Source organism: Urocitellus parryii, chromosome 12, assembly GCF_045843805.1.
Source record: "Urocitellus parryii isolate mUroPar1 chromosome 12, mUroPar1.hap1, whole genome shotgun sequence".
Taxonomy (NCBI): Eukaryota; Metazoa; Chordata; class Mammalia; order Rodentia; family Sciuridae; genus Urocitellus; species Urocitellus parryii.
The window spans coordinates 8,844,949-8,871,195 of record NC_135542.1 but is presented as its reverse complement, the minus strand read 5'-3'; the positions used below and the strand labels follow the sequence as shown (position 1 = coordinate 8,871,195).

The 26,247-nt window shown below is 39.4% G+C and overlaps 1 protein-coding gene across 1 annotated transcript; it reads left to right on the top strand.

Annotated features, from left to right (window-relative positions):
• The first annotated feature begins 25,017 nt into the window (after positions 1-25,017).
• On the top strand, positions 25,018-25,891 carry LOC113198566 (small ribosomal subunit protein eS4, X isoform-like). Its single transcript, XM_026411333.2, has one exon. It carries the CDS (start codon positions 25,035-25,037, stop codon positions 25,767-25,769), a length of 735 nt encoding a protein of 244 aa, XP_026267118.2. The 5' UTR covers positions 25,018-25,034; the 3' UTR covers positions 25,770-25,891.
• The last annotated feature ends 356 nt before the right edge of the window (positions 25,892-26,247 follow it).

The following is a 26,247-nucleotide window of genomic DNA, read 5'->3' as shown; positions in this document are numbered from 1 at the left end:
AATAAAAAGTATTCTGTCCATCTACAACAACAACAAAAAATTTAAAAATAGAAATGGAATAATTTCAGAATAAAGAGCGATCCTTTAAATGTAATACATTTACTTGTATGACGAACTCATCCTAGTTTTCTTTTTTTTTTATAACCTTTTAACCTAATGAAAATTTCTTTAGAAAATGGCAGAGGTCCATGAACTAACATTTGGGAACCAAGACTTTATAGCTCACTGAAATAGGTACATTTAAATATCAGTTCCCTATATATTGCAACATTTTTTTAAAAGAATGAAATGTTAATGGCGGAAAATTAACCAAATAGAAAACACTAAATAAGTATACAAAAGCAGAACTTAAACCATTAAAAAATTGATGTTAGAGCATATGAGAATGTAGTTCTGACTGACATTAGGGTGACGAATTGTGTATTTTCCTTTTATTTTTCTAAAATTTATGTTATAGTCTTTTACTGTAATCAGTAAAGTAAATATAGTACATTGCCCACCTCTATGGGCAACTCTTATACTGCTGCCTTGAATTTCCTGTGTAGTCTCAAGTTTGTGAACAAATACGTTATTATAGATTGATGATGGGTATGTAATTTGGAGAATAGAAGGAAAGATCAGAATACACACACACACACACACACACACACACACACACACATACCCTGGTTTACCAGATATCTAAGACTTGGATTCCTTTCATTTTTCTCTCATTTATTGAGCACCTCTTATGTCATAGGCATGGATCATCATCCTAGATACCAAAATTCTAATACAATAGGGTCATGTACAATGTGAAATTTGGTTCTGAAGTAATATAAATATCAAGGGAGTCAAAATGTTGGACAAACATCAAGTGTTGTTGAGATGTGGAGTAGGAGGCTCTGTTAGATACTGCTGGTGTATAAATTGATAAAATCTTAATGAAATGATCCAACTAGTCAGTGACCTACTAAAATTAAGATGAGCACACCCAACAATCCATCAACTAAATGCCTAGATATATAACCTGCATGTATTCTTATGCACTGCATTAGGAGGCATATATAAGAGGGCCCTGGCTCTCAGCTCCTGGGGAGTAGCAGGTATGTGGGGGCTGCCCACAGGAAGAAGAGAGCAATACCAAGGAGAAGGCCAACCCTTTGATGGGGAGGGACAGCACCAGTTACAGGCGACTGAGAAAAAGCAGAGCCTTTTCATTCAGTTATTAATCCCAGTCTCTATCAGAAGGTTCTGCTTCCCTGTGTCATGGACAGATAGGAAACCAAACTGAAAAGGAGGAGGAGGGGAGTCTCAGAGCCAGTGTGGAGAGTGCTCAGGCCTGGCTTATTACAGCCCCCATAGCAACGTTTTTGTAATAACAAAAATAATCTATCTGTTGATAGGAGGATGGATAAGAGAGCACCATATGGTAATGACAACAAATGGATTGCAACTACACATATGACTATGGATGAGTTTCACCAGGTGGAGGAAAAAAATAAGATTCACATATGCATACACAAAATATGACCCTATTCACATAAAGTCCAAAAACAGGCAAGACCCAGCAAGATGCATAAGAGTTTAACCACTAGGTAATACAACCATAAAGAAAAATAAGAGAATGGTAAATAAAAAATTCAGGATAGTAAATACCCCTGAGAGGCAGGGAAGGGAGAACATGAGCAAACACAGAGGAGGGCAGTGTTCATGCCAGCGTTCTCCATCTGTAGATGTTTTATTACTATTCTTGAAACTCTACATATGCATTGTGTCTGCAGTTGGACTTATACACACACACCCACACACACACACGCACATGCACACCTTTTATGTGTAACCAGTATATACAACATATAAAATAGAGTTGATCTGTTAAAGCAAATGTTCTGAGCTTGAATCCCCATCCTGTCAACCCCCAGGCCTCTGATGCACCTCTGTAGACTCCCTCTGGCTTTCACTGTCACCTCAAGCCCAGCCTAGGGTTCCCAACAATCTGTAACCTGTCTATCACCTGTATCCTATAGCAACAGATCTTGTTTGCTTCCAGCAAGCCAAATGCTGGCTCTTTAAGATTTAAGACTTCAGTTCCCATAGTAGAAGTGTAGTAATCTGATCCTTTATGACGGTTGATACCATCTCTTTAATGGTATTTTGGGGCTCAGAATTGGTGGAGGAAGTACACAGGTAGAATATTATATTTAGTTTTTACAAAATCTTTACTGCTTTAAAAGTGGTTAAGAAATCACCTTTTAAGTAGAAGGAAAACTATGAGTTTGGTGGTGAAATAATACTGATACAGACTCCTCTGGCTGTGGCTGACAAAAGAACATCCCACTGATGCCCAATCCAGGCATTCTTAAAACCCCACCTTCCTAGTGCTTCCTCCTCCCCTGCCCTCACCCAAATAGTGGAAGAAGGGAGAAAGGCCCCAAATTAAATAGGTCCCCAAAGAAAATGGAAGGGGATAAGTCTCAAACCAACCTCAAATATTTTTGACCACTTATTTTATTAGTCACAGAAGTCAGTTGTTAGGCCTGAGAAGTATACACTTGGCTTCTATATCTGTGGGTTTCATATCCATGGATGAAACCAACTATAGATCAGAAATAGCTTTTTTAAAAATTTCATCTGTATGGAACATGAACATTTTTTTCTGTTATTATTCCTTAATACAGTGCAACAGTTATAGAATTTATATTGTATTATGTATTATAAGTAATCTGGAGATGACTTATGGGATATGGGAGGATGTATACAGGCTGTGTGCAAATACTACATTATTTTATATAAGGGATTTGAGCATCCAGGCGTTTGGGTATCTAAAGCAGGGCCTGGATGCAAAGAGGGATGATTTTACATGTGACATGAAGAATTTATTTTCATCTTCTGTCTCACCCTGACTCACACTGAAAGGGGTGGTTGGCTGTGGCTGGTATGTAAATTGCCTTAATTGTTATTTTCCCCCCAAATTCCTTATACTTCATTTTCTTATTCCTCTCTCTGCTTTCTTGCCACCTCTCATCACTACTCTCTTCTCCTCCTGCCCAGTGTGTATGGCTTAAATACTACATGTCGTCCTCAGAAAATTGATGCCCTCCATCTTCAAAGGATTCCTAGAAAGTGTCTCAGGAATGGCAGGGCCTTGCGGATCAATGTAAAAATCCTTAGCCCAGGAAAAAAAAATTGTACACGTCTACTGGGTTCCACAGATAACTGGGATCAACAGAGAGCAGAGGATCAAAGATGACCAAACAGGGTGGTTCATGAAAGCAGAGTTCTCAACCAAGCCCTGCCACGGCCTGGCTCTTTGATATTTAATGGTTTGATATTTAGCTGATGGGCTCCCTACATTTCTCATGGGTGTAACCAGTGGGTTCTCAACAATGTGGAGCCTTCCCTGGTTGAATTGAGTTGAATCACATTCTTCAAAAAAGTGGTTAAAGTCCAGATGCCATGTACCTCCTCATGTGACCTTACTTGGAAATAGGGTTTTTAGAGAAGCCATCATGTTAAACTGAGGTATGAGGATGTGGCTTAATTCAATATGATGCTAGTCCTTATTTAAAAAATGGAATTTGGAAAAAAAAAATGGAATTTGGAACAGAGGCAGACCCATAGAGAAAACAATGTGAAGACACAGGGAGAAGACAGCCATCTGCCAGCTAGGGAAAGCCTACAGCTTATCAGAGGACAGAGGCCCAGAACAGTCTTTCTCACAGCTCTCAAAGAAACCAACCTTGCTGACCCCTTGATCTTGGACTTGCAGCCTCTTGAAATGTGAGACAATAAAGATTTCTGTGGCTTAAACCCCTCCGTTTATGGAACATTTTTACAGCCATTCCAGGAATATACGTAATGTATTGGCTTTCAAATGCCCAACAGCTTTTGGATACTCCTTTCTTCTAAAGGCAGAACCATCCCTTTTGAGAGTAGGCCGGATTTCACGACCTGCCTTGGAAGCAGATAATTCAGTGGGAGTCTTGGTGTACAACATTGGATTCCAATCACAAAAGATCCCATGGCTTCCTGCTTGCTGTCTATCTTTCTCAAAAGGCCCTTTCTGGGAGAACTGGGATGTTGCATCCCGAGACAGCCCCTGGATAGCCCACCTACATGAACTGAGTCTCTCGCTAACAGCCATGCAGATGGGCCATCCTGGAAGTCACTCCTCCAGCCAGGCCTTTCGATGGCTCTTGCCACATCTTGACTGTCGCCTCAGGACAGATCCTGCACCAGAGCCACTGGCTCTTGGTCCAGAACACTATGAGAGATAAATAGTATTGTTTTAAGCCACTAAAGTGTGAGTAATTCATTATATAGTACACAGAAAATGACAGTATGTCAGAGATGTAAATTCCTGGATCATAATCCAGATCTATTCTATCTGGACACAAGGCTGCACATACATCCCTCAGGGATTCTTTTTGTTGTTGTTTTGAGTTTGCCATATGCTATTTAGAAATAGGTCAAATTCCATTACACTTGATCCACTGGCAGTGCCCGTTTACATATTGTTCATCTGGCAGGTTCCTGTAGATCATCATCCTCATGATTACTACTATTATTATTTTGAAACTGCATAACATTAACTTGACCATTTTAATCATTTTTCAGTGCACAATTCAGTGGCATTGAAGACATTCTCACTGTGTACCCATCACCACCATCCACCTCCAGAACTATGTCATTCTTTCAAATTGAAGCTTCATACCCATTGGACCTAATTCCAAATTCCTTTCTCCCCACAACATCTCGGAAGCCACCATTTTACTTTCTGTCTCTGTGAATTTGACGACTATAGGGACCTCATAAGGGAATCAAGCAATATTTGTCATTTTTATAGCTATCTTATTTCACTTAGCACAATGTGCTTAAGATTCATCTATGTGGCGGCATGTGTCAGAATTTCCTTGAAGCTGAATAGTAGTATTACAGTATATATATATACCACACTTTGTTTATCCATTCATCTGTTGATGGACACTTGGGGTGTTTCCACTTTTTGGTTATTATGACTAATTCTGTTGTAAAGATAGGTGTATAAATATCTTTTTAAGTCTCTGCTTTCCATTCTTTTGGTCATAAACCTAGAAATGTAATTGCAGTATTCTCCTTTTTAATGTGCACATATTTTTAACTTTATTCACAATAGGCAGGTTTTCAAAAAAGAAATTTTGAGTGGTATTTAAATCTACAATTTGAAAAATCTCTAATTATTTAGACCACTCTCAGTTAAATAAACATTATATACAGTAAGAAAATGAGCAATGTAAATTTCTCTGAAATGGTAAAGTGGGAAGTAATTTCAGTATTTCCTTGCTGTAGATCAATCAAGCTTAAAAGCAAAATCTTTCTCAGGTTACAAGTAAATCTATTTTTCCAAAATGCATACATTTTTACTGTATTAATTGAATCTTAATAAATAACAGAACAAGTATCTTCTTTGACGTTCTTCACTGTGTTCGATGTGGACTAAATCCATCCACATATGCTCTTTACCTATGAGCTGTCAATTATGTTTGCTTTAAAAAAGACAGCACACTTAGGGAGCTGTCAGTCAAAGCTGTTGTGATGCTTCAAGCATCATTTCTCCAGGCTTAGTTATCAAAAATAAAACAAATTTACATGGAACATAAAGGTGGATCAATCACACCATTTGCTGTGCATTGAAAATGTCTTCCAATGTGCACGATTTCAGGGACAATGGGCTTAGGGCCAGTGCTTCTTTGAACCTGTTTATAGTGTTTTTGCACAGGTTTTTTGTCATTTTAAAAAATTACATGTAGACAATAAAAGTAGTTATTGCAGTAAGGTGGCAGGATTCATTGTGGTTCCTCTATTTGAAATTTGAAATAACAATGTATAAAAAATTGTTCTGTGTGGCATCATGGGTAGTTTTTGTTTTTGTTTTGTTTTCCTCAGTGATGGGCATAGAACCCAGGACCTTGCACATGCTGAGCAAGTGCTCTACCATTGAGCTACACTCCCAGTCTCAACGGGTATTTCTTTCACCAAATACCCGTTGAGACTTCCCTGTGATGGATGCTGAGAGGAGGTAAAGAAGATCAAACAAAAGAGAACTAAATGACTGAGGCTATAGGCTGGGCACGTTTAGGACATTAGGACTTTCAGAATATAAAATAATAATAATAATAGTAAAAAGAATGGGTATATTGAATTCAATACAATCACTAGGAGTATGGCAAAAATAAATACCAACTTAATAATCAAATTCCAGGAAACAAGAACCAAAGGGAAAATCCTTGAGGCATGAAAGAGACTATTTTAGGACAAATAGAAGAAGTACCACTTTACACAGCAGGGCGGCAACTTAAAAAGTGCATTGCCTCAAAGCTGATGCTGCCTGAAAATGTAAATGAGTACGAGAAGATTGTGATCCAGACCTGAAAAGTGAGAAGGGTTCTGAAGTGTAATTTTCATTCTTAATCTTTTAAGGAAGCAAAGATAAAAGCATGGTATGTGTGTCTCTATCAGAAAAAAAAGGTGGGGATTTAGAAGGGCCAGGAGGCACAAGTCTAAGAAATAAAAGGAAAATTACATGAATTATGTGTACATAGGCACATAAACGCCCATTATATATAACATTGCAAACTTTAAAAGGGATTATATAATGTGGAATTAATTGAGCACTGTTCTAAGTAGCTTGAAAGTTTTATCTCTTTTAATCATAATACTATCTCTATACTTTTGGTATGCTATTGGTACAGAAATGTTAATGTTAAATAAGCTACTTAAGATCCCCAAACTAGGGGCTGGAGTTTGACTCAGTGGTACAGCCCTTGCCTAGTATGTGTGAGGCACTGGGTTCAATTCTCAGCATCCTGTATAAATAAATGAAAAAAATAAAGTCCATCAACATCTAAAATATATATTTTTAAAATTATATTAATATTAAAAAGAAACTAGGAAGAGGTGGAGCCAGACAGCATGTGATGGCACTGGAGCATGCAAAACTTGACCAATATCCTCTTTAACACCCTGTCTTTACCAAGTGTGTTTTATGACCTTTATCCACAGCATCTGTTCACTGTTACCCTTCTTTTTAGGGACCCACGATCACTTGTCTTTTGGCTTCACCACCCAAACCCAGGCAGCTCAGCTCACTGCTGTCAGAGTATCCTCTATCCCTCTCCTGTATAAGGACACGAGATTATATTTGTCCCAGTTGCTTTATTTTGGGAGGAGGGGGTGGGTACAGGGGATGAATCCAGGGGCATATAACCACTGAGCCACATCCCCATCCACACCTCTTTTTTGTATTTTATTTAGAGACAGGATCTCACTGAGTTGCTTAGGGCCTTGCTAAGTTGCTGAGGCTGTCTTTGAACTCAAAATCCTCCTGCCTCAGCCTCCTGAGCTGCTGGGATTCCAAGCATGTGCCACCTTGCCCAGGTCCCAGTTGCTTTTAAGAAGTCAAAAACTGGCCCTCAATCAGGTATGTTTTCTTTGGCCTGCCCAGTGTTTGGGGAGTCTATGTGTGAAATGTAAACTGGGATGCTTTCAGTCCATCATACATCACCCTGTAGCACTTCTTCCACTGCCTCCACCCCAGTGTCCTATATAAGGCTGTCCCCAAGTTCATATTACAGTTTTGCTTTCTATGTCACCTACAATGAGTGCTGTGTGCACACATTTGACATATGATATACTTCCTGATACAGACATGGACCTCACACAACTGCTCAGATTTTGCTTACTCAGAATAGAATCTTACTCAGAGCTAGGATCTAGGACTCTAGAAAGATCAGCCAGCTACTGGATAGTTCCTGATTTGGAGTCATGGGAAATCCTGGCTTTACTGCCCAGCTAGAAAGTTGACTTTTGGCATTTTAAGAATTAAAGTAAGAATTTAATCTACACAGAATCTATTTTATCCTTATCAAATACTATTTATTGATGTTTCACAATGTTCTGATGACAAGAAGCATCAGGGCATTAAGATGATACTACCTTTCAGGGGCTTATAACCATATAGGGGAAAAAGATATTTACATGAATATGATAATTCTAGGAAGACCATAATAAGTCACAAAAGTATCACAGAGCAATTTAAGAAACAAAAGGGGAAACCTTGCCTCTTGCCAAATGGATCAAGATGGTTTTGTTTCTTAACCATTATATAGAGTTGCAAATCAAAATAAATGATCTAATTCAGTTTTTTTACTCTTATGCAGAACTACTTCTAAACTCTCTCTGAAGGTAATTAACCTACCCTGTTTTATAATACCTACAAAGTAGAATTTTCTCTCTCAATTTATCAAATCATGTGATTAAAAATTATTCTTTAATATCCTTAAATGACTCTTAAGCATTTGCATGATACCTTGTCTGTTTGCACGAAAAGAACATTCCTGGCCCATTTTCCAAGTGTTTTCTAAAATCAGGTATCATATTTGATATCTGAAATTGTGTCCAATTTCGACGAGCACATCATAGCCTGGTGTATGATTAAACTATCTCATCTCTTTATGAATAGAGTTTGCTGTGATTAAATTGTAAACACCTGCACGTTGCTATTTTGACTTTAAATTCAAAGGAACATTTTATCCTGGGGAATATAGATTTCCTGAAATAAGCCTATCACTTTTTCAACCAAGTGTTACAGTTGTATTCTGATGACCTTTGAAGCTTCGAAATATATATGCTTATATAATAAATCCATGTTTTCCTATCATTTAATGATATGTCCAACACATTTGGGATATAGATTGCTGACCTCAGGGCATCAAATATTCATATTCTTTATAATTCTTTATCTAATCAGTGCAATATGCTTTTTATGTTGTCAAAATCAAGAGCTCAATTTAGAAATTCAACAAGTTTGTGCAGTTTATCGCATTAACATGACTTCTAGATTTTAAAAGATAGACACACACGTACATGCACACATTGGAAAATCAGGTCATGAGAAAAGCTATAGAATTTTGGCCTTCATGGTTTTTTTTTTTTTTTTTGGTGCTTATTGTGATCACACGAATAGAAATCAGTATTGTAGATGCACTCCTTGCTAGTCTTGGAGAGAGTGATCCCCGCTAAACAGCGGACAAAACCATTGGGTTCACAACATTATCTCGGTTTGTGTGGTCAGTTGTAGAAAACAGAGACAACTCTGACTGGTTTCAGTAGAAAAAGATTCATTACCAGGTATTAATTAGCCTACAACATCAATGAAAGGGAAGGTGGATCTAGCTGTAGCTGAACTTTGGGAACACATCCCCAAACTTCATTGACTGAACCGGCCAAGTAGATATCTTGCACTCTGCCTATCTGTTCTGAAATTCATTAGATCCAGTTTCAAATTCAAGTCTAATACGAGTGTCTCTATATATTAGCAGAAACTAAATAATACCCAGAACTCTAACTCTTTGTCTTTAGTGGCATAGAAGAAAAGTAATTTTTAAAACGTTTTGGCATTAAATCCTCTGGATTTACCCATGTTATCACAATAATGACAGGCTTTCCTTCTTGTTTAAATCTGAGTAGCATCACGTTTTCTTTTTCCATTCATTAAGTGATGGACACTTAGGTTGCTTCCATCTTGGCTATTGCGAATGGTGCTGCAGGTGGATGCAGGTGTCTCTTCAACATATTGATCTTTTTTCCTTTGGATATATATGTTGTGGTGAGGTTTCTGGTTACATAATTGTTCTTGCTTTTACCTTCTTTGAGGAAACTTCACATGGTTTTCCACAGTGGTGTACTAATTCCCTCTATTGGAGTGTAAGGGCTCCCTTTTCTGCACATCCTCACCAACCATTACATTTCTCTTTCTTGGTCATAGTCATTCTCAAAGGTTTGAAGTGATATTTCATTGTGGTTTTATGTTGCGTTTCCCTGATGAGAGGTGAAGTTGAACAGAAATTTTCTATTGTGTATAAACATGAGGTTGTATCTGTTTAATGATATTGTTAAGATTTTTGAACATTTTCTCTTTTAATCATCTTAACCTTGAGGTTATTTTATTTCTTTTGTATGTGAAATTATCTAAGGGATAAAATACTTGCTAAAGTCTCACAGCAAAAATGTTAATTCCAAGCAAGTGATTTGAAACTTCTATGTTAAATAAAAGTTAAGGGGAAAAAATGTTTTGCCCATTGCTCTCTATTCCTCACAGTTTTCCCCATAGTACCCAGTACCTGGAACCTGGAACTCAAATGTTCATTGAGGAAGGGAAATTGGAATGGATGTCCAGGAAGCCAATTCAGAGTTTTTTCAATAAACATTTCACGGGGATATTGCAACAAGGGCTTAAGCATCCATTAGATAGTTAGATGAGATGACTTGAGGTCTCTTTTGAAAAACTTTGAGGGCAGGGTCAATGTCCTCTTTGTCCATATTGTATCCTCAGCTCACTACTATGCCTGACACATAGGAAACAATCAATAAATGCTTGGTCAATAGAGTGATGACATAAAACATGTGTTTCTCCTATCTCCGCCATCTTTCAGTGGTGGACCTTCATATACTGTTTATTCTCCACTTACGTTGTATAGATATTTTCACTTATAATTGGCCATTTGATTTCCTGTTTCTAAATGGTGGATGAGTGAGTACGTACATGCACCTTCTATTTAGACTTTGATACTTCATTAACTCCGTGTAGGACTGAGCATCACAGAACCTGTGTGGTTGTCTGATGGGTCCATCTCTCCTGTTTTTTCCCTTTGAGGTGCTGATGATTGAACTCAGGTCTCTGCACAAGTTAGGCAAGAGCTATACCACTGAGCTACACCCAAAGCCTTATCTCTTTATTGTATGGGAAAGCACCAACACAAACTTTTAACCCTCAGAAGACACCTTCCTTCTGAGCTTAGAAAAAGCATCTTAGCTCCTGAAGCATGACAAATACAGCATGATTAATCTGAGAACAATATTATTATGACAGTTCTCCAAACAGCGTGTCCTTGATGTGGCTCTGTTTCTGTGAGGTGGGGCAAAGGATGATAAGGAGATCTGCTAGTTATTTGGTAAATGCCTCCTTCTTTTGTTACCATTTTCATAATGTGGGTTTTTCTACTTATTCAAAAAAGTTGCTTAAAGGAATTTTTTGGTGTTTCCTCTTCTGTTTAGCTATTTGTAGAAACCTACATTTTATTTTGCATGCAGACCCAGGTCTGTGAATTTCTATAAATGAACTATAGAAATTATTATTTAATTAAAGTACCCAAAGATCGGTACCTTTTAGGAATTAAAGTGAATTTATTGCACATTATGTACAACTCCATGTTTTACTTTACAAATTTTCTTTTGGTAAGTTTTTTTTTTTGTAAAAAATTGGACTTATAAACTATACCTAAACCAAAAATCTTACCTTATATTTATTCAATAATTTATGTTTTTCAAGGTATTTTTACATATTTTTACCTTATTTGATTCTGAGAAAATTAGATTTTAAGCATACCAGAAACAGTGTTAAGTTTCAATATACAGTTTTGCATATTTTAAATGCTAAAAAAGTAAATGTTAACAATGGAAAGGTTATTTTAACACCAAAACCAAAACAAAACAAAACAGTGGAACCAGGCTTGGTGTCACATGCATGTAGTCGTAGCAGCTTGGGAGGCTGAGGCAGTAGAATCACAAGTTCAAGACCAGCCTTGGCAACATAGTGAGACCCTAAGGAACTTACTTAAACCCTGCCTCAAAATAAAATGTAAAAAAGTGCTGAGGATGTGGCATCCCTGGGTTCAATCCCCAGTACAAAAAAAAAAAAAAAAAAAGGTGAGGAGAACTCACATATTAAACACAATGATAATTAAATACTTGAAAATGTTATCCAGCTAAACTGGTTGTGAAAACCAAATTACCTCAAGTTTCTTAAATGTTCTTGATTTTTTCACACATAGATGCACACACCCACAAACGGAGTAAATCTAACAATCCTAAAAAGCATGAGAAAATTCTTTTAATAGTTTTTGAGATACTTTATCACCACACGCACGTAATTTGCTCTAAGTATTGGTTTCTAGATTTCTCGAAATGCTCCTTTGGCCAGGGAAGGATCAAGTTTGTCCTCCAAATTTAGAATAAGAGGAAGGAAATAAAAATTTAGACAACCAGTTGGCTGAGATGTCTCTTCCACCCTTTCATTGGCTTTTCCTTTGTTGGTCCACTATCCTCCCACAAAAACCTTTTTTTCTCTTTGCTTAATATTAATGTCTCTGTTCTTTTTCTTTAATTGTGATAAAATAGAGATAACATAAAGTTTACTGTCTTAAACATTAAGTGCATAGCCCAGTAGTGTTAAGTACATTCTTCTGCTTTTCAACCGTCACCACCATCCTTTCCCAGAATTCTTTTATCTTGCAAAATCAAAACTGAACATTAAACAGTAACTCTCCAGTCCCTCTCCTCCCAGCCTCTGGCCACTATCATTCTACTTTCTGTCTCTATGGATTTGAATACTCGAGGACCTTACATAAGGAGAATCAAACAGTATTTGTATTTTTGTGACTTGTTTATTTCCCTTAATGCACCATATCCTCAGGGTTCAACCATGTTGTAGCATGTGCAGAATTTTCTTCCTTTTAAAGGCTGAATAATATTCCATTGTAAGTATGTATCAGATTTTGCTTGTTCCTTGATTGATGGACCATTGGGTTGCTTCCATGTTTTAGATACTATAAATAATGATGCTGTGTGATTAATGGTCCAGTTTGGATCTGGAATGTCCCTGAAAGTCCCATGTGCTAAGACTTAGTCTTTAGTTTGGTGCTGTTGGGAGGCAACAGAACCATTAAGATGTGGGTCCTTGTGGGAGGTTTCCACTGGGGGCTTGCTCTTGAAGGGGATTGTGAAACTCTGGTCTCTCTTGTTTTGCTTTTAGCCACCATGAGATAAGCAGCCTATTCCACCACATGCTTATGCCAAAATGCATTGCCTTGCTATAGGCCAAAAGCAACAAGCCAACATCCAGAACTGTAACCCAAAATAAACCTTTTCTCTTTATAATCAGATTATCTTGTGTGTTTAATACAGTAATGGAAAGCTGACTAACACAATTACTATTTCCACAGAATATCTTTTTCCAGACTTTCACTGTCAACCTATTAGTGTTTCTAGATCTAAAGTGATTATTTTATAAATAGTATATCATTGGATCATTTTATTTTTATGCATTCTGCCAAGTTCTGCATTTTGATTAGAGTGTAGTCCATTTACATTCAAAGTAATTACTAATAAAGAGAGACTTCAGTCATTTTGCTATTTATTTATTGGATTTTTTCCCATTTCTCACATTGCTGTCTTTTTTGTTGATTTTTTTGCAGTGAAATATTTAATACCTTTATTTCCTCTTTTGTACACTCTATAGGTATTTTCTTTGTGGTTCTCATGTTTTAATATGCTAAAGTCATCACACTGATTTAAATTCATGCTAGGTTAACTTCAGTAACAAATAAAGCTCTGTTCCCTTAATGTCTTAATCTCTACCCCTTTCATTTACTAATGTCACAAAGTTATATGTTTTTACATTATTTGTACAAAAACAAATCAACAATTGTGATTTTTATGCCTTAGTCTCTTCAATTACATAGAAAACAAAATGTAGATTTACAAACCACTCTTACGATAATATCAACTTTTCAACTAATAATTATTTTTTCAAATATCAGTCCCAAATTAAGTAGGAAACAAACAGCAGAATTACAAACTGGCCTTGCAATATGATTTGCTTTTTATAATTGTTCATGTACTTATCTGTATTTCTTTATGTGACTTCAAAAACTGTCTAGTGTCCTTTATCTCTACCTGCAGTGCTCCTTTATCAGTTCTTACAAAGCAAGTCTGATGATCATGAACTCACTCAGCTTTTGGATGACCTGGGTATGTCTTACTTTCTGTCTCACTTTGCTGAATTTCAATTGAAGGTCTCTCTTTCAGCACTTACTAGTTCACTGCCCTCTGACCTTCAAGTTTTCTGATGAGAAATATGTTCACAGTCTTATCAAGAATCCTTATATTTGACAAAGTACTTCTATCCTGCTGCTCTCAAGATTCACATGACTATCTGTTGTGGCATGGTCCTGTTTGTGTTTGTCCTATTTGGAGTTCATTGGGTTTCTTGGACATTTATATTTACGCCTTTCATCAAATCTGAGAAATTTTTGTTCATTATTCCTTTGAATGATCTCTCTCCCCCAATCTCTTTCCTTCCTTTAAGACCCTGGTAATTCATATGCTGGTGTGCTTAAGGGGGTCTTATAGTTCCCTCAGCCTCTCTTCATTTTTCTTTATTCCCTTTTCTTTCTGTTGTTCAGACTTGCTCATTTCAATGGGCCTTTCTTCAGGTTCATTGATTCTTTTTGCTTTTTGCTTCTATCCTTTCAATTCCTCTAGTGTATTTTTCATTTCAGTTATGGTCCTTTTTAACTCCAGAATTTCTTTTTATTTTTCATTCTTCAAGGCTTTCTATTTCCTTATCATTATTTTCACTTTGTTTCTTATGTTAGTGTTTCAGAGTCGGGACAAAATTTCTAAGATCATCAACTTACAAGGAGGAAAGTTTCATTTTGGCCCATGGTTTCAGCCCATTGTTGCTGGTCCTCCTTGCCTTTGGGCCTGTGGGGGCATAGTGCATCATGCGGCGGGGGGGGGGGGCATGTGATAGAACAAAAGTTTACCTCATGGCAGCTGGGAAGCAAAAGAAGAGCACAGAGTTCACCTTCCAATCCCCCCTGCAAGGGCACCCCCCACTGACCTGACTCTCCCACGAGTTCCCACCTTCCTCAGGCTCCACCACCTCCCAAATGAGCTACTGGCTGGGGAGCAAGTCCTTAGCACATGGGCCCTGTGGACGTTACAGATCCAGACCAGAACACTCATGTATTCTTTTCTTGTGCTTCTCCACACCTTTCCTCAATTCTCTGAGCATCTTTGAAACAGTTGTTAATTCCTTGCCTGGTGAAGTTCTGCCATCTGATTTTCTTAGGGATGATTTTTGGTTTGGGTTTTATATTCCTTTGCATGGATCATACTTTCCTGCATTAATACGTTATGAATCGTATGGACATAGACTCTCAAACATATGATATGTTTCATTTTATAGATTACAGACCATTTTAAGAAGGACAAGTGGAAGGGGGTGGCAGGCGCAGGCACCACGTCTGGCCAGGAAGGTGCAAGAAGAGTCCCCTGAGACAGGCCAAGGAGAGGAATGAGGAAGCTGAGGCCATCGAGCAGAAACAAAAGAGGAGCACCCAAACTTGAGGAGGTAGAAGTGAAGGCTACCCAGAAGGACCCCAGGAATTAAGAAATCCGGCAAAAAGAAAGCCGTTCCTGTACCTGAGATGATGGTGACTGAATGGTGACGATTCCTTCTTAAACATCCGAGTCCCTGCCAAAATGTTTGCCACCTAGATCTACAAAGAACCATTGTCTTGGAATCTGTTGTAAATTTAAGAATAAACTTTCATTTAAAAAAAATAAAAACAACCACATCTTTTTGCAAATGCTGTCAATATTGTGACTGTGCTGTATGATAAAGTTTCTTAACAGTGGCACAGTCAGCCACCCCCACTGAAAAGGGCAAATGCACTCCTGGGCTTTGACTCACGGCCTGGCAGCCATTAAAAGATGCTGTGTGCTTTTTCCTGTTTTCCACCTAAACTCACAGTTTGTCAGACACCAGAAGCTTGGTGTGTGCCTCACTCACCCACTCTCAGTCCGACCAGCCTAGGAACCAGGTGCATCATTAAAGCCAGGACACCCTCACCATGACTCTCCAAGGACAGAGGACATGAAGGGACGCTGTTGGGAGCCACCTAAAACAGCAACTTCCCAGGACCCTTAACTTGTTAATCACATGATTTGTGTTCTCTTCACCCCCACCCCGTGTGTTCTCTTAACAGCTTTAGCAACTCAACCTTATTAAAAGGCAAGCATGTTTATGCAAGAGCAGCATCAATCTGAGATGTAACTTTTGGTCCAAGAATGACCAGGACGACCAACTCACTACTCCTCCCTTGAAGTTGAAGTGCTTCCTCAGGAAAAGAAAAGCATGTACCTAAAGTCAATAATCATTCCTAAACTCGAGTCCATCCCTAACACCCTTTCACATGTGTGCAAACAGCCCTCTTCTTTGTCCTGAGAACCCCTGAACGCTCTCTTGATCCATGCTGTCTCCCTTCTGCTCTACCAAGAAGTGCCAAGAAAAGAGTCTGGTTCCCATCAGAGTGATGCCTTTGATATCTGATTCTTCTGATGGAGAGAAGAATGCACTAAGCTGGTAACAGCACTGGCTCCATGTTGAAAAGCATATGCCTGGTCCCAGGTCCAGAGATTCTGTTTGGTCTGGGGTATGGCCAGCTTTAGGATTTTCGAAATGTTCCCCCAGGTGATCCTAATAGGAATAGGAGTCTCTGGTCTATACATTCTCTAAGGCGACTCAGAATAGACTGCTCAGACTTTTAGCTTCTGTTAGGATAGAGCTCCTGATTTCCTTGTGAGTGTTCATCCATACTTTATGATTCCAGGCATATTGTCATATGCCACACATACATGTTTGTGGGCACAGTTAGGGTTCAGCCTGGTTCTGTTGAATCTCTCTTATTCCTTTGTACCCCTCCTATGCCCTCTGATTTTGCTTCTCCTGTCTACACCTGTGTCTTTTTTGGAGGTCTGCCCAGTGTCTATTGGAGCCACTATGTGTACAGGCACAGAAAGCAGGAAATGCCTGGGAGTTTCCATCCCTCACTGGCCAGCACTTAGCCAGTAGCCAATGGATGCAGCCCACGAAATCCCAGCTCTCTGGCCTCCAGCTGAGGAAAACTCAGGTGAAACTCAAGAGTCAGATCAAAATGAATCTTCTATCCAGGGAACTTTGTCTGAGATCACAACTTTTCTTGGCCTTCCCCCCTTGCCTATCCTGCTTTTCTCACTCCCTCATTGATTTCTCCTGGGAGCACTTTCTGAATTGATCACTTATAATGTGTCCTGTCTCGAGATCTCCTTTTGGGGACCCAAAGTGGGTCATGGTTTGTTGATAGTCCTATGAAGTAACTAACCCTGGAAGTCAGTTAGTTAGAGGAGGAAAGAGAAAATAGCAAATGAAACATTAATTGTGAAGAAGTAACTAAACATATTCACCAATGATTATTCTTAAAGTCAACAAAGAGGATCTTCTAGTTTAAATCTTCATTTGAAAGCTAAAAGATTATGTTGTATGCTTTTAAAAATTGCCCAGGGACAATTTATGCCACAACAATTGACTTTTCCATCTATTAGACAACAGTATCAAAAGCAAAATGTTTTCATATATTTGGTCATCAGAAAGAGTTTCAACCAGGCTGACTCTACCAAAGTTACACACCCTGATTCCATCTTTTGGTTACTGGAGTGTGACAAGTTCTGACTGCCCATGCAGGGACATGGTTACACGAGAAACCAGAACAGATGAGATTTTTCTCTGTTTTTGCAAGAAAAATATTGGATTACTCTAAGTAGGTCATGGTATTTCAAGAATCATTTGGGGACCACTTGCAGATGGAAAGACACAGTGGATTCAGTTTAGTTTCTGTTTGAGTGTTGCTCTAACAGATGATTGTTTTCCACTTCAGGCTGCAACCTGAGCCAAGAAGTAAATACTAGATCAACCTAAGCTTTCTCTAGGAAGTGGTCTCTCATGCAGAATCAAGGCCAACAGCAGCACATTGACAGTTCTTTGCTGAATGCACTGATTCTGAGGCTAAGTGCATTAGCTCCCCATTGCTGTAGCAAACATCTGAGTTAATCAACCTAGAAAGAAAAGAGGTTTGTTGGGGCTCACAATTTTGGAGGCTCGATTCCATGACGGGATGGGCCTGTCATTTGGGGCCTGTGGGAAGGCAGCACATCTTTGAGGGAGCACTTACCTCATGGCCAGGAAGAAAAAAGAGAGAGAGGAAAGGGTCAGGGCCCCTCTGTCCCCTTCAGGGGCAGGCCCTCACTGACCTGAAGCTCTCCCACTAGGACCTCCTTCCTAAAGACTTCACCACTTCCCAGTACCTCACCCTGGAGACCAAGCCTGTAAGACATGAACCTCTGGGGGATGTTGGGGTTTGGATAGGAAGTGTCCCCCAAAAGTTCATGTGATGAAGTCTTGACCCCAAATGCAGCAGTGTTCATATGGGCCTTTGAGGGCCTCTGAGAGGTGATTGGATCCCAAGGGCTATGATCTCATCAATGGTTTAATACCTTCATGGTTTGAAAATGTAGTGGGCTGTTGGGAGATGGTGGGAACTTGGAAGGTAGAACCCAGTTGGCAGAAGTAGGTCCTCAGGGATGTACCCTTGGAGGCTATATCTTGTCCCTGGGCCCTTCCTGTTTTTTCTCTCTCTCTCTCTCTCTCTCTCTGCTCCCCAGCCTCCATGAGATTAGCAGCTTTGTACTACCACATGCTCCCTCCCACCATGTTCTGCCTCACCACAGGCCCAGAAGCCAAGTGACCAAAGACTGAAATTTCTAAACCTGTGAGCTAAAGTAAACCTTTCCTTTTCTGAGTCCATTTTCTCAGGTATTTTGTCACAGTGACAGAAAACTGACTAACAAGGGGAACTTTCAAGTTCCAAGATGTGGCACTGAATAAAAGGTTCCATTTCCCAAAGCTGTCAGTCTGATGACTTTCTTGACAATTAAATTTAGTAAAGAATTTTATAGAGAGAAGAGAGAGGGAGAAATTAAGCAAAATGTCCATATGTCATCTGTTAAAAAATGTTTTATTGAGACAATAAACAAATAACATCAACATGCACTAAAATTTTAATTAAAATATGATTTACAACGTTACTATATACCACTAGAAGCACTCTTATTGATGGGAAATAAGATTGCTTTTGTTTGTATCCTTAGGACACTTGAACGCCCCATTTGACTTTTTGGTTCTCCCACCCAAGGAGTGTGTTCTTATAATATCTTTTCCATGCCCATGAGCATGAAAATTCTTCTTAAAGCTTTAAAATACAATGGCAGTATCAATCGTTCTATTTCATTGCTGGCTACATCACTAAATAGATGTATATTATGTTCTCTTGCCTTCTGCTCAGAAAAATCTTAGTATTGCATTTCTGTCAATCCATTGATTGAAGAGCCTCCCCCACAGAATGTTGACAGCTGCTTCAGACATTTACAAAATAACTTGGATAACAGCTGCAAACGGATTGGCTAAAGAAGATTTGGTACCATGTAATTAGCATTCATCAAATGCACACATTCCCATAGAAAAACCTTTTCAACCTAAAAGTTGACTCTCAGGAAGCTTTCTAAGTCTCCAAACAAGACTTGCTAATGCTTACTTCTCCATTAGCTCCACTAGCTTTAAATGAAGCACCTTAATGTAATTATTATTAAGTTAATGTTCAATATTGTATATAACTAATATTGCTTTGGTTTCTGTCCTTTGTCCATCTAAACAAACATCCATATGAGAATGATATCAGGTAGAAAAATAAAATGAATTCCTACATCACACACACACACACACACACAAAAAAAAAAACTCATTGTGGTAGGTGATGATTTTTCTATAATACCCTGATAAATCTCTTCTACTTGAGTAGATGTAATTCTCCAGGTCACTTAATTAATTACTTTGCTGGGCATAAAGATGTTCTTCATTTGAAGCAAAACTTTCTATGTATTTTGTCATCACTATGTTCAGGAATGCATTAAAATGCTGCAAGTAAACACCCAGATATTCATGGTAATTATTTAGTACAGCATGAGTATGGGAGATGTTTACTTCTTCCTGTATATTGCATATGTTTTACTTGAGCATGAAATTCTTACATAACTAAAAGGAGAAACTTTATATTATAATGCTTTGAGGCTGAGTGTGGCTGTGCTTGCCTATAATCCCAGGGATCCAGAGGCTAAGGCAGGAGGATCTCAGTTTGAGGCCTGCCTCAGTAACTTAGCGAGGCCCTAAGAAACTTAGTGAGACCCTGTCTCAAAAAAAGAAAAAGGACCGGGGAACCTAGCTCAGTATCAGAGCATCCTTGGACTCAATCTTCAATACCTCAAAAAGAAAAATGTTTTGAATACTTAACTACACGTCAATACTGAATACTGAATACTGAAACTACATGTTACCTTCAGAGCCAAAGAACCACTGGCTCTTCGACTATCTTGAAAGAAACTTTCATTTAAAATGAGCTTTTCCAAAAACTATGTTTTACAGATTAGATGATAGATAGATAGATAGATAGATGGATGGATGGATGCTTATTTATCATGTGTATATCTTACTTGGCTGAGTATCTACATAAATTAAAAATTGCCCATTTAAAAAATTGACTTACTTTCATATTCTTGAGTTGTATGCATTCTTGATATATTCTACATACAACTTCATATTTTTTGAAAAATTTCTTCAGGCATGTGACTTGACTTTTTAATTTTTACATTATTTTTTTAAGAGCAAAAGTTTTAAAATTTTCTACTGTTTTGATTTTTTAGAGTTCATACTCTGTGTCATAACATTTTGCTGAATCAAAGGTTACCGTGGTTTTGCCTTGTTTTTTATTCTGGATACTTTTTCATTTTTGGTCTTGTTTTTATATTATGATCCATTTCAAGCTAATTTTTATATGGTCTGAAGTACAGGATAACTTTTTTGTGTGCATATGGCTGTCTAATTGTTCTAGCACCATGTGGTGAAAAGATGATCTTTTTCCTGCTAAATTTACTTGGCACTATTCTTGAAAATAAGTTTTTTTTTACATTATTCCCTACCTTAGGGTCTATGATGATTGTCTCATCTTTTTTTCCCACTGATACTGGTTTTTGTGTCTTCTATATTTTTGTTTTGATCAACATGGTTAGAGATTAATTGATTTTATTGATTTTTTCTGAAATAACCAGTTTTGATCTCTGAGTTACACATTGGTTACACTTTGTTTGGAACATTTTAGCTTCTGATCTCATGATAACCAATGATGCTGTTTCTGAATCTAGGGGTTAGGGAAGCCAGAGGACTCTCTTTCCCTTCAGATGTACCAAAAAAAATTATTGCATCTCAATTTCTAATAGTATCCTTTCATTATTTTGAGTATCCTCTTTCAAAACCCTTGTGACTAATTCTTTCTGAGCTGACCTAAAAGAAGTACGAGTGTCATGACACACAAAAAGTTTTAGCCACACTCTCTTACCCGCACTTCCAATAACAAGCACAAGTTCAGGGGGTTCTTGAAACAACTCTCGGGTGTTCAGTAATTTCTAGGAAGATTCATGGAACTGAGTAAAAGCTGTTATACTCATGGTTATAGTTTATTACCAGGAATGGATACAGACAAGAATCCGCCAGGGAACAGAGTCCAGAAAGGTACAAAATATGGAGAGTCCATTGTCTTCTCTCTGTGTGGTCAGGACGCTTCAGCCTTTGGTCATTGGCACATGACGATATGCATAGAGGATGGCCAACCAGAAGTGCTCACCCAAGCTTCGGTGCCCAGAGTTGTCATTAGGTCTTCATCACATAAGGATGATCCATGAATTGCCCATGTGCTGGACCTCAAGGTCAGCCAATACTGTGTGAGTGTAATCGAGAGAGAGGGGGAGGTCAAGATTTGAGAAGGGAGGTAGACAAACGCCTTGCTGGCTCGATGGTAGAAATCTGGATACTACTTGGGATATGGAAATGTACTAAAGCTCACAGTGGGAGCATGGGGCAAAAAGGCGTTCGACAAGCGAATTGGAAGTTTTCCTACATGGTATATATGACGGCCCCTTCCTATAGACACAGTCTTTATAGAGACTGGGATGGGCTGAATTGTGCTTCTCCCAAGTGTGTATAGAAGGAATGCTGAAGTCCTACCTGTCGGTTCCTCAGAATGTGATTATATTTGGAGAAACGGTCTTTAAACAGGTAATTAAATTAAAATGAAGTCCTTCGGGTGGACTCCAAGTCCAACACAGCCGGTGTTCTTCTAAGAAGAGAACAGAATGAAGAAACACACAGCAGAGCAACTAGGGGAAGGTACAGGTGATAGACCCAGCCTGATTTTTCTCTTAAAATTGGGAGCCATTTTGCCACAAAGCCATGAAAAGCCAATTTCGGCTTTACTATCAATGACTGCAAATTCTGAACTTGCTGGAATGCCTGCCCGTGCCTTGAACTCACCCATTCCTGGCTTTCTGACCAGATAGCAGCCCTCTGTGAAACTTTAGTGATGCCTTATCAATCTTGGCCTTCCCTGGCCACATACCAACCCTTTCTGAGGCTCTAATGACCTTCATAAATTCTGACGTCGGGGCCAGCAAAAATGTACACTAGCCTTTGTGTGATGCTTGTCAGAGTTTTGTTATCTGTAACCCAGCTTTGTGTCACTTTCTGGGCTATAAGCTGGGCTGCAGGAAAGCTGCAGCTGCTGTCTTGTTTTTTGGTGGGAGAGGCAGCCTGGTGGGTCAAAATAATAAGCTTGCTTTAATTTGATTTTAATTGGAGTCAGTGGTCTTTTCTTGCATCCTGGTCTAACACAGGGAGAAGATGGCGTCTCCACACCCAGGAGCAAGACCTCAAAGCTGCTGATCCCTGCACCTTCAGCTCCTAGAATGCTGGGAACACACACTTCTGTCGTGTTAGCCAAGCAGCTCTTGGTGTTTTGTTTTGATAGCCCCCACCCATGAATACACTCACAGAAATGTAGTGCAAATAGCTTTGGGAGAGCATAAATCAGTAAATGGTTTCTGTGCATAAGTCAGGGTGGAGCTTATACAGAGCAGAGGCAGCCCATGCAAAAGCAGAATCTCAGAGTGAAAAATCACCTCAAGAAAACTCAAAGTCCACAAAAGCTTGGGGAAAGATTTGGGCCTCCACGGGAAGATCAGGCTGATGGTAGCCAGATTCAGCTGCCCATAGGCCTTCACTGTACTTCACGTTGTAGGGGGCTGGTATTCGCTTTGTCAAATGCTTGTTTAGAATGGGAGTTAGCAAACAAAGACCTGTGGACTAAATCCAGCCTTTTGCAAATCTAACGTTACTGGTGCTCACCCATGTCCATTGGTTTATATATTGTGCATGGTCACTTTCAGGCCATAACGGCAGAACTGAATAGCTGTAACAGAGGTCAGATGGCCTGCAGAATCTAAAATGGCTATTAAATTTTACGGAAAAAGTTTGGAAAGTTTTGCAAAACACGACAACAAAGTCTCCCTTCTTTCTAAATTCATGAAGGACTTGCAGATAGATGTTCAGGCCCCTGGAGTTCAGGGTAACTGTGGAAACTTAAAGTGAAACTATGTGTGTAGTAGAGATGCCCCTGTGAGTCAGTGGCCTGGGGAAATCAGAAGAGATATGCTTAGGGAGCTGGTGGGACATGTGGGGATTCTCCAGAGGAGGGAATCAGGACCTGCTAATGGGGATGAGAGGAGGAGGAATACGGGAAACTGAGTCAGGTCTGAGAACCCAGAGGTAGAGAAGCATTTGTCAGAGGGACCATCTGGGAAGAGCCCCGGTGCAGAGGCTGCCCTGGAGAGAGTGCCTTTGTCCTGGACGCGGAGTGCTGGGGAACCCAGATGTCGGCTGGAATGGAGTCTCCCAGGCCCTGCCCATCCAGATGGGCTTGGCTCAGAATTTTGTGCAAGTCCAACCAACCTCCTCTGTCTTCCAAGGTTTCTACAAATTCCTGGGGGCTCATCTCCTTTGGCTCACCTTCTGTCTCCAGATTCCTTGTTTCATCAGGGCACCTCTGGTCCAATCCCAAATATTACACTCAGCCTCTTCCACAAATTATTTATTTATTTTTGTCTCTCTCTCATAAAACACATTCAGAAGAGTGAAATATTTCATTACCATCCTGTGGGAAGCTGGGAAATGCATGGAAGAGAAGTTTACATTCTAGCCAGGTATATTGCCTTAAATCAAATTTTGAAAATTGCCTTTGCAGATTCTTTGATTATTTCCCTCCTGGGAGATTTCTTCTGGCTGCATCTATTGCATAGTCTTGAGCCTCAGACCTTCTCACTGTCCACTATTACCTTCTATCCCCACTTCTTTCCTTTCTCTTCTCCAGCTTTTAGTTACTATAAAGAGGTACTGGAGGCAGGCTATTTTATAAAGAAAAAAAAGATTTATTTTGGCTTATAGTTCTGGAGGCACAAGGTTCCAACAACATGGCTTGGGCTCTTTTGAGGTACTCGCTCCATCATGGTAGGAGCCCATGTGTCTCTCTGTGTGGTCTCTTTCCCCCTCCTTAGAAGGTCACCACAGTTGGATTAAGGTTTAACCCTCTTACTAACAATAGCATAAAATTTGGAGGATCGAGCTTCTGTGTGAGTTCTGGGGGAGAAACCATGTCCAAACCATGGCAGTGTCTCTCAGAGGCAGGAACTACCCCTCTTTACATCTTGTGCAGACCCGTTTGGCGACCCTCCTTGGGTCTCTAGAGTCTCCCTGCTGTCTGCAGGATTCCAGGGGCACTATGGAGAAGTCCATCTTTGGCCCTTTGTGACTTGCTTTGTGTCTGCAAGTTTTAAGAATTTTCAGTCATTATCAGCTTTCCCCAAATGCTTGCCCCCTCTGCTTTCACCTTTCATGTTGGCATCCCTGCTATCTGGAAGTTAGCTTTTTATTACATCCTGATGCCCTACAGGGAGATGGGTTGGTCTGGTCTGCTCATGATCCTCCTCTAGTGCAATCTGTTCTAATATTCAAGTTCCTTACGTCGGCAGTTACCATTTTTAAAAAATATATATCTTTTAGTTTTAGAAGGACACAATACCTCTATTTTATTTATTTATTTCTATGTGGTGCTGAGGGTCAAACCCAGCGAGGCAAGCGCTCTACTGCTGAGCCACAACCGCAGCCCAGCAGTTACCATTTTTAAACAATATCTTGACTACTCGATTTTTCTTTTAATATTTGCTTGTTATTCAAAGGAATTTAATAATATATTTTGAAGAATAAAAGAAACATGGAAGTCTTCAGGTAGAATAATTCCAAGACCTCAGTTTGTAAGAGTTCTCAGGATAGATAGTAAAACACTGCTTCTAAATACAGGATAGCAAAATTGGACAATTTTAAAGAGAGCTGGGCTCTTTCCGTGCCTAGAGCAGCCATGGCTCGTGGTCCCAAGAAGCATCTGAAGCGGGTAGCAGCTCCAAAACACTGGATGCTGGATAAGTTGACTGGTGTGTTTGCTCCTCGTCCATCCACTGGTCCCCACAAGCTGAGAGAATGTCTTCCTCTCATCATTTTTCTAAGGAACAGACTTAAGTATGCCCTGACAGGAGATGAAGTAAAAAAGATTTGCATGCAACGCTTCATCAAGATTGATGGGAAAGTCCGAACCGATATCACCTACCCTGCCGGTTTTATGGATGTCATCAGCATTGATAAGACTGGAGAGAATTTCCGTCTGATCTATGACACCAAGGGTCGTTTTGCTGTTCATCGCATTACACCTGAGGAGGCCAAGTACAAGTTGTGCAAAGTGAGAAAGATATTTGTGGGCACAAAAGGAATCCCTCATCTGGTGACTCATGATGCTCGAACCATTCGATACCCTGATCCCCTAATCAAGGTGAATGATACCATTCAGATTGATTTGGAGACTGGCAAGATTACTGACTTCAATAAGTTTGACACTGGTAACCTGTGTATGGTGACCGGAGGTGCTAACTTGGGAAGAATTGGTGTGATTACCAACAGAGAGAGACATCCTGGCTCTTTTGACGTGGTTCATGTGAAAGATGCCCATGGCAACAGCTTTGCCACCCGGCTCTCCAACGTTTTTGTTATTGGCAAAGGCAACAAACCATGGATTTCTCTTCCCCGAGGAAAAGGAATCTGACTCACCATTGCTGAAGAAAGAGACAAGAGACTGGCTGCCAAACAGAGCAGTGGGTGAAATAAATGGTCTATAGGTGATATGCCTAGAGAGTAGAGGTCTTTGTACTTAATTAAAGAAAATATAGCAGGATGAATTGAAAAAAAAAATAAAAAAATAAAGAGAGCTGGGTGCAGTGGCACATGCTTGTAATCCCAGCCTCTAGAGAGGCTGAGGCAGGAGGACTGCAAATTCAAGGCTAGCCTCAGCAATTTAATAAGATCCTGTTTCAAAATAAAAAATAAAAAGGACTGAGTGCCGCAGTCTGGCTGGGCACAATTCAGGAGCCACTTGTTAAAAGAAACAAACTTTATTTTTAGAACCACACACGCCAAACAAAACAGCTCCTCAGGAAAAACTCTCAGAGCCCAACTGCCACCACTGGCTTCCCCACAAGCCTCTCAACCTCCCCCACTCCTTCTGCTCTAGAGTCGAGTGGCTG

Coding starts and splice junctions, on each gene's coding strand:
- LOC113198566 (XM_026411333.2), top strand. CDS start 25,035: ATGGCTCGTGGTCCCAAGAAGCATCTGAAGCGGGTAGCAGCTCCAAAA.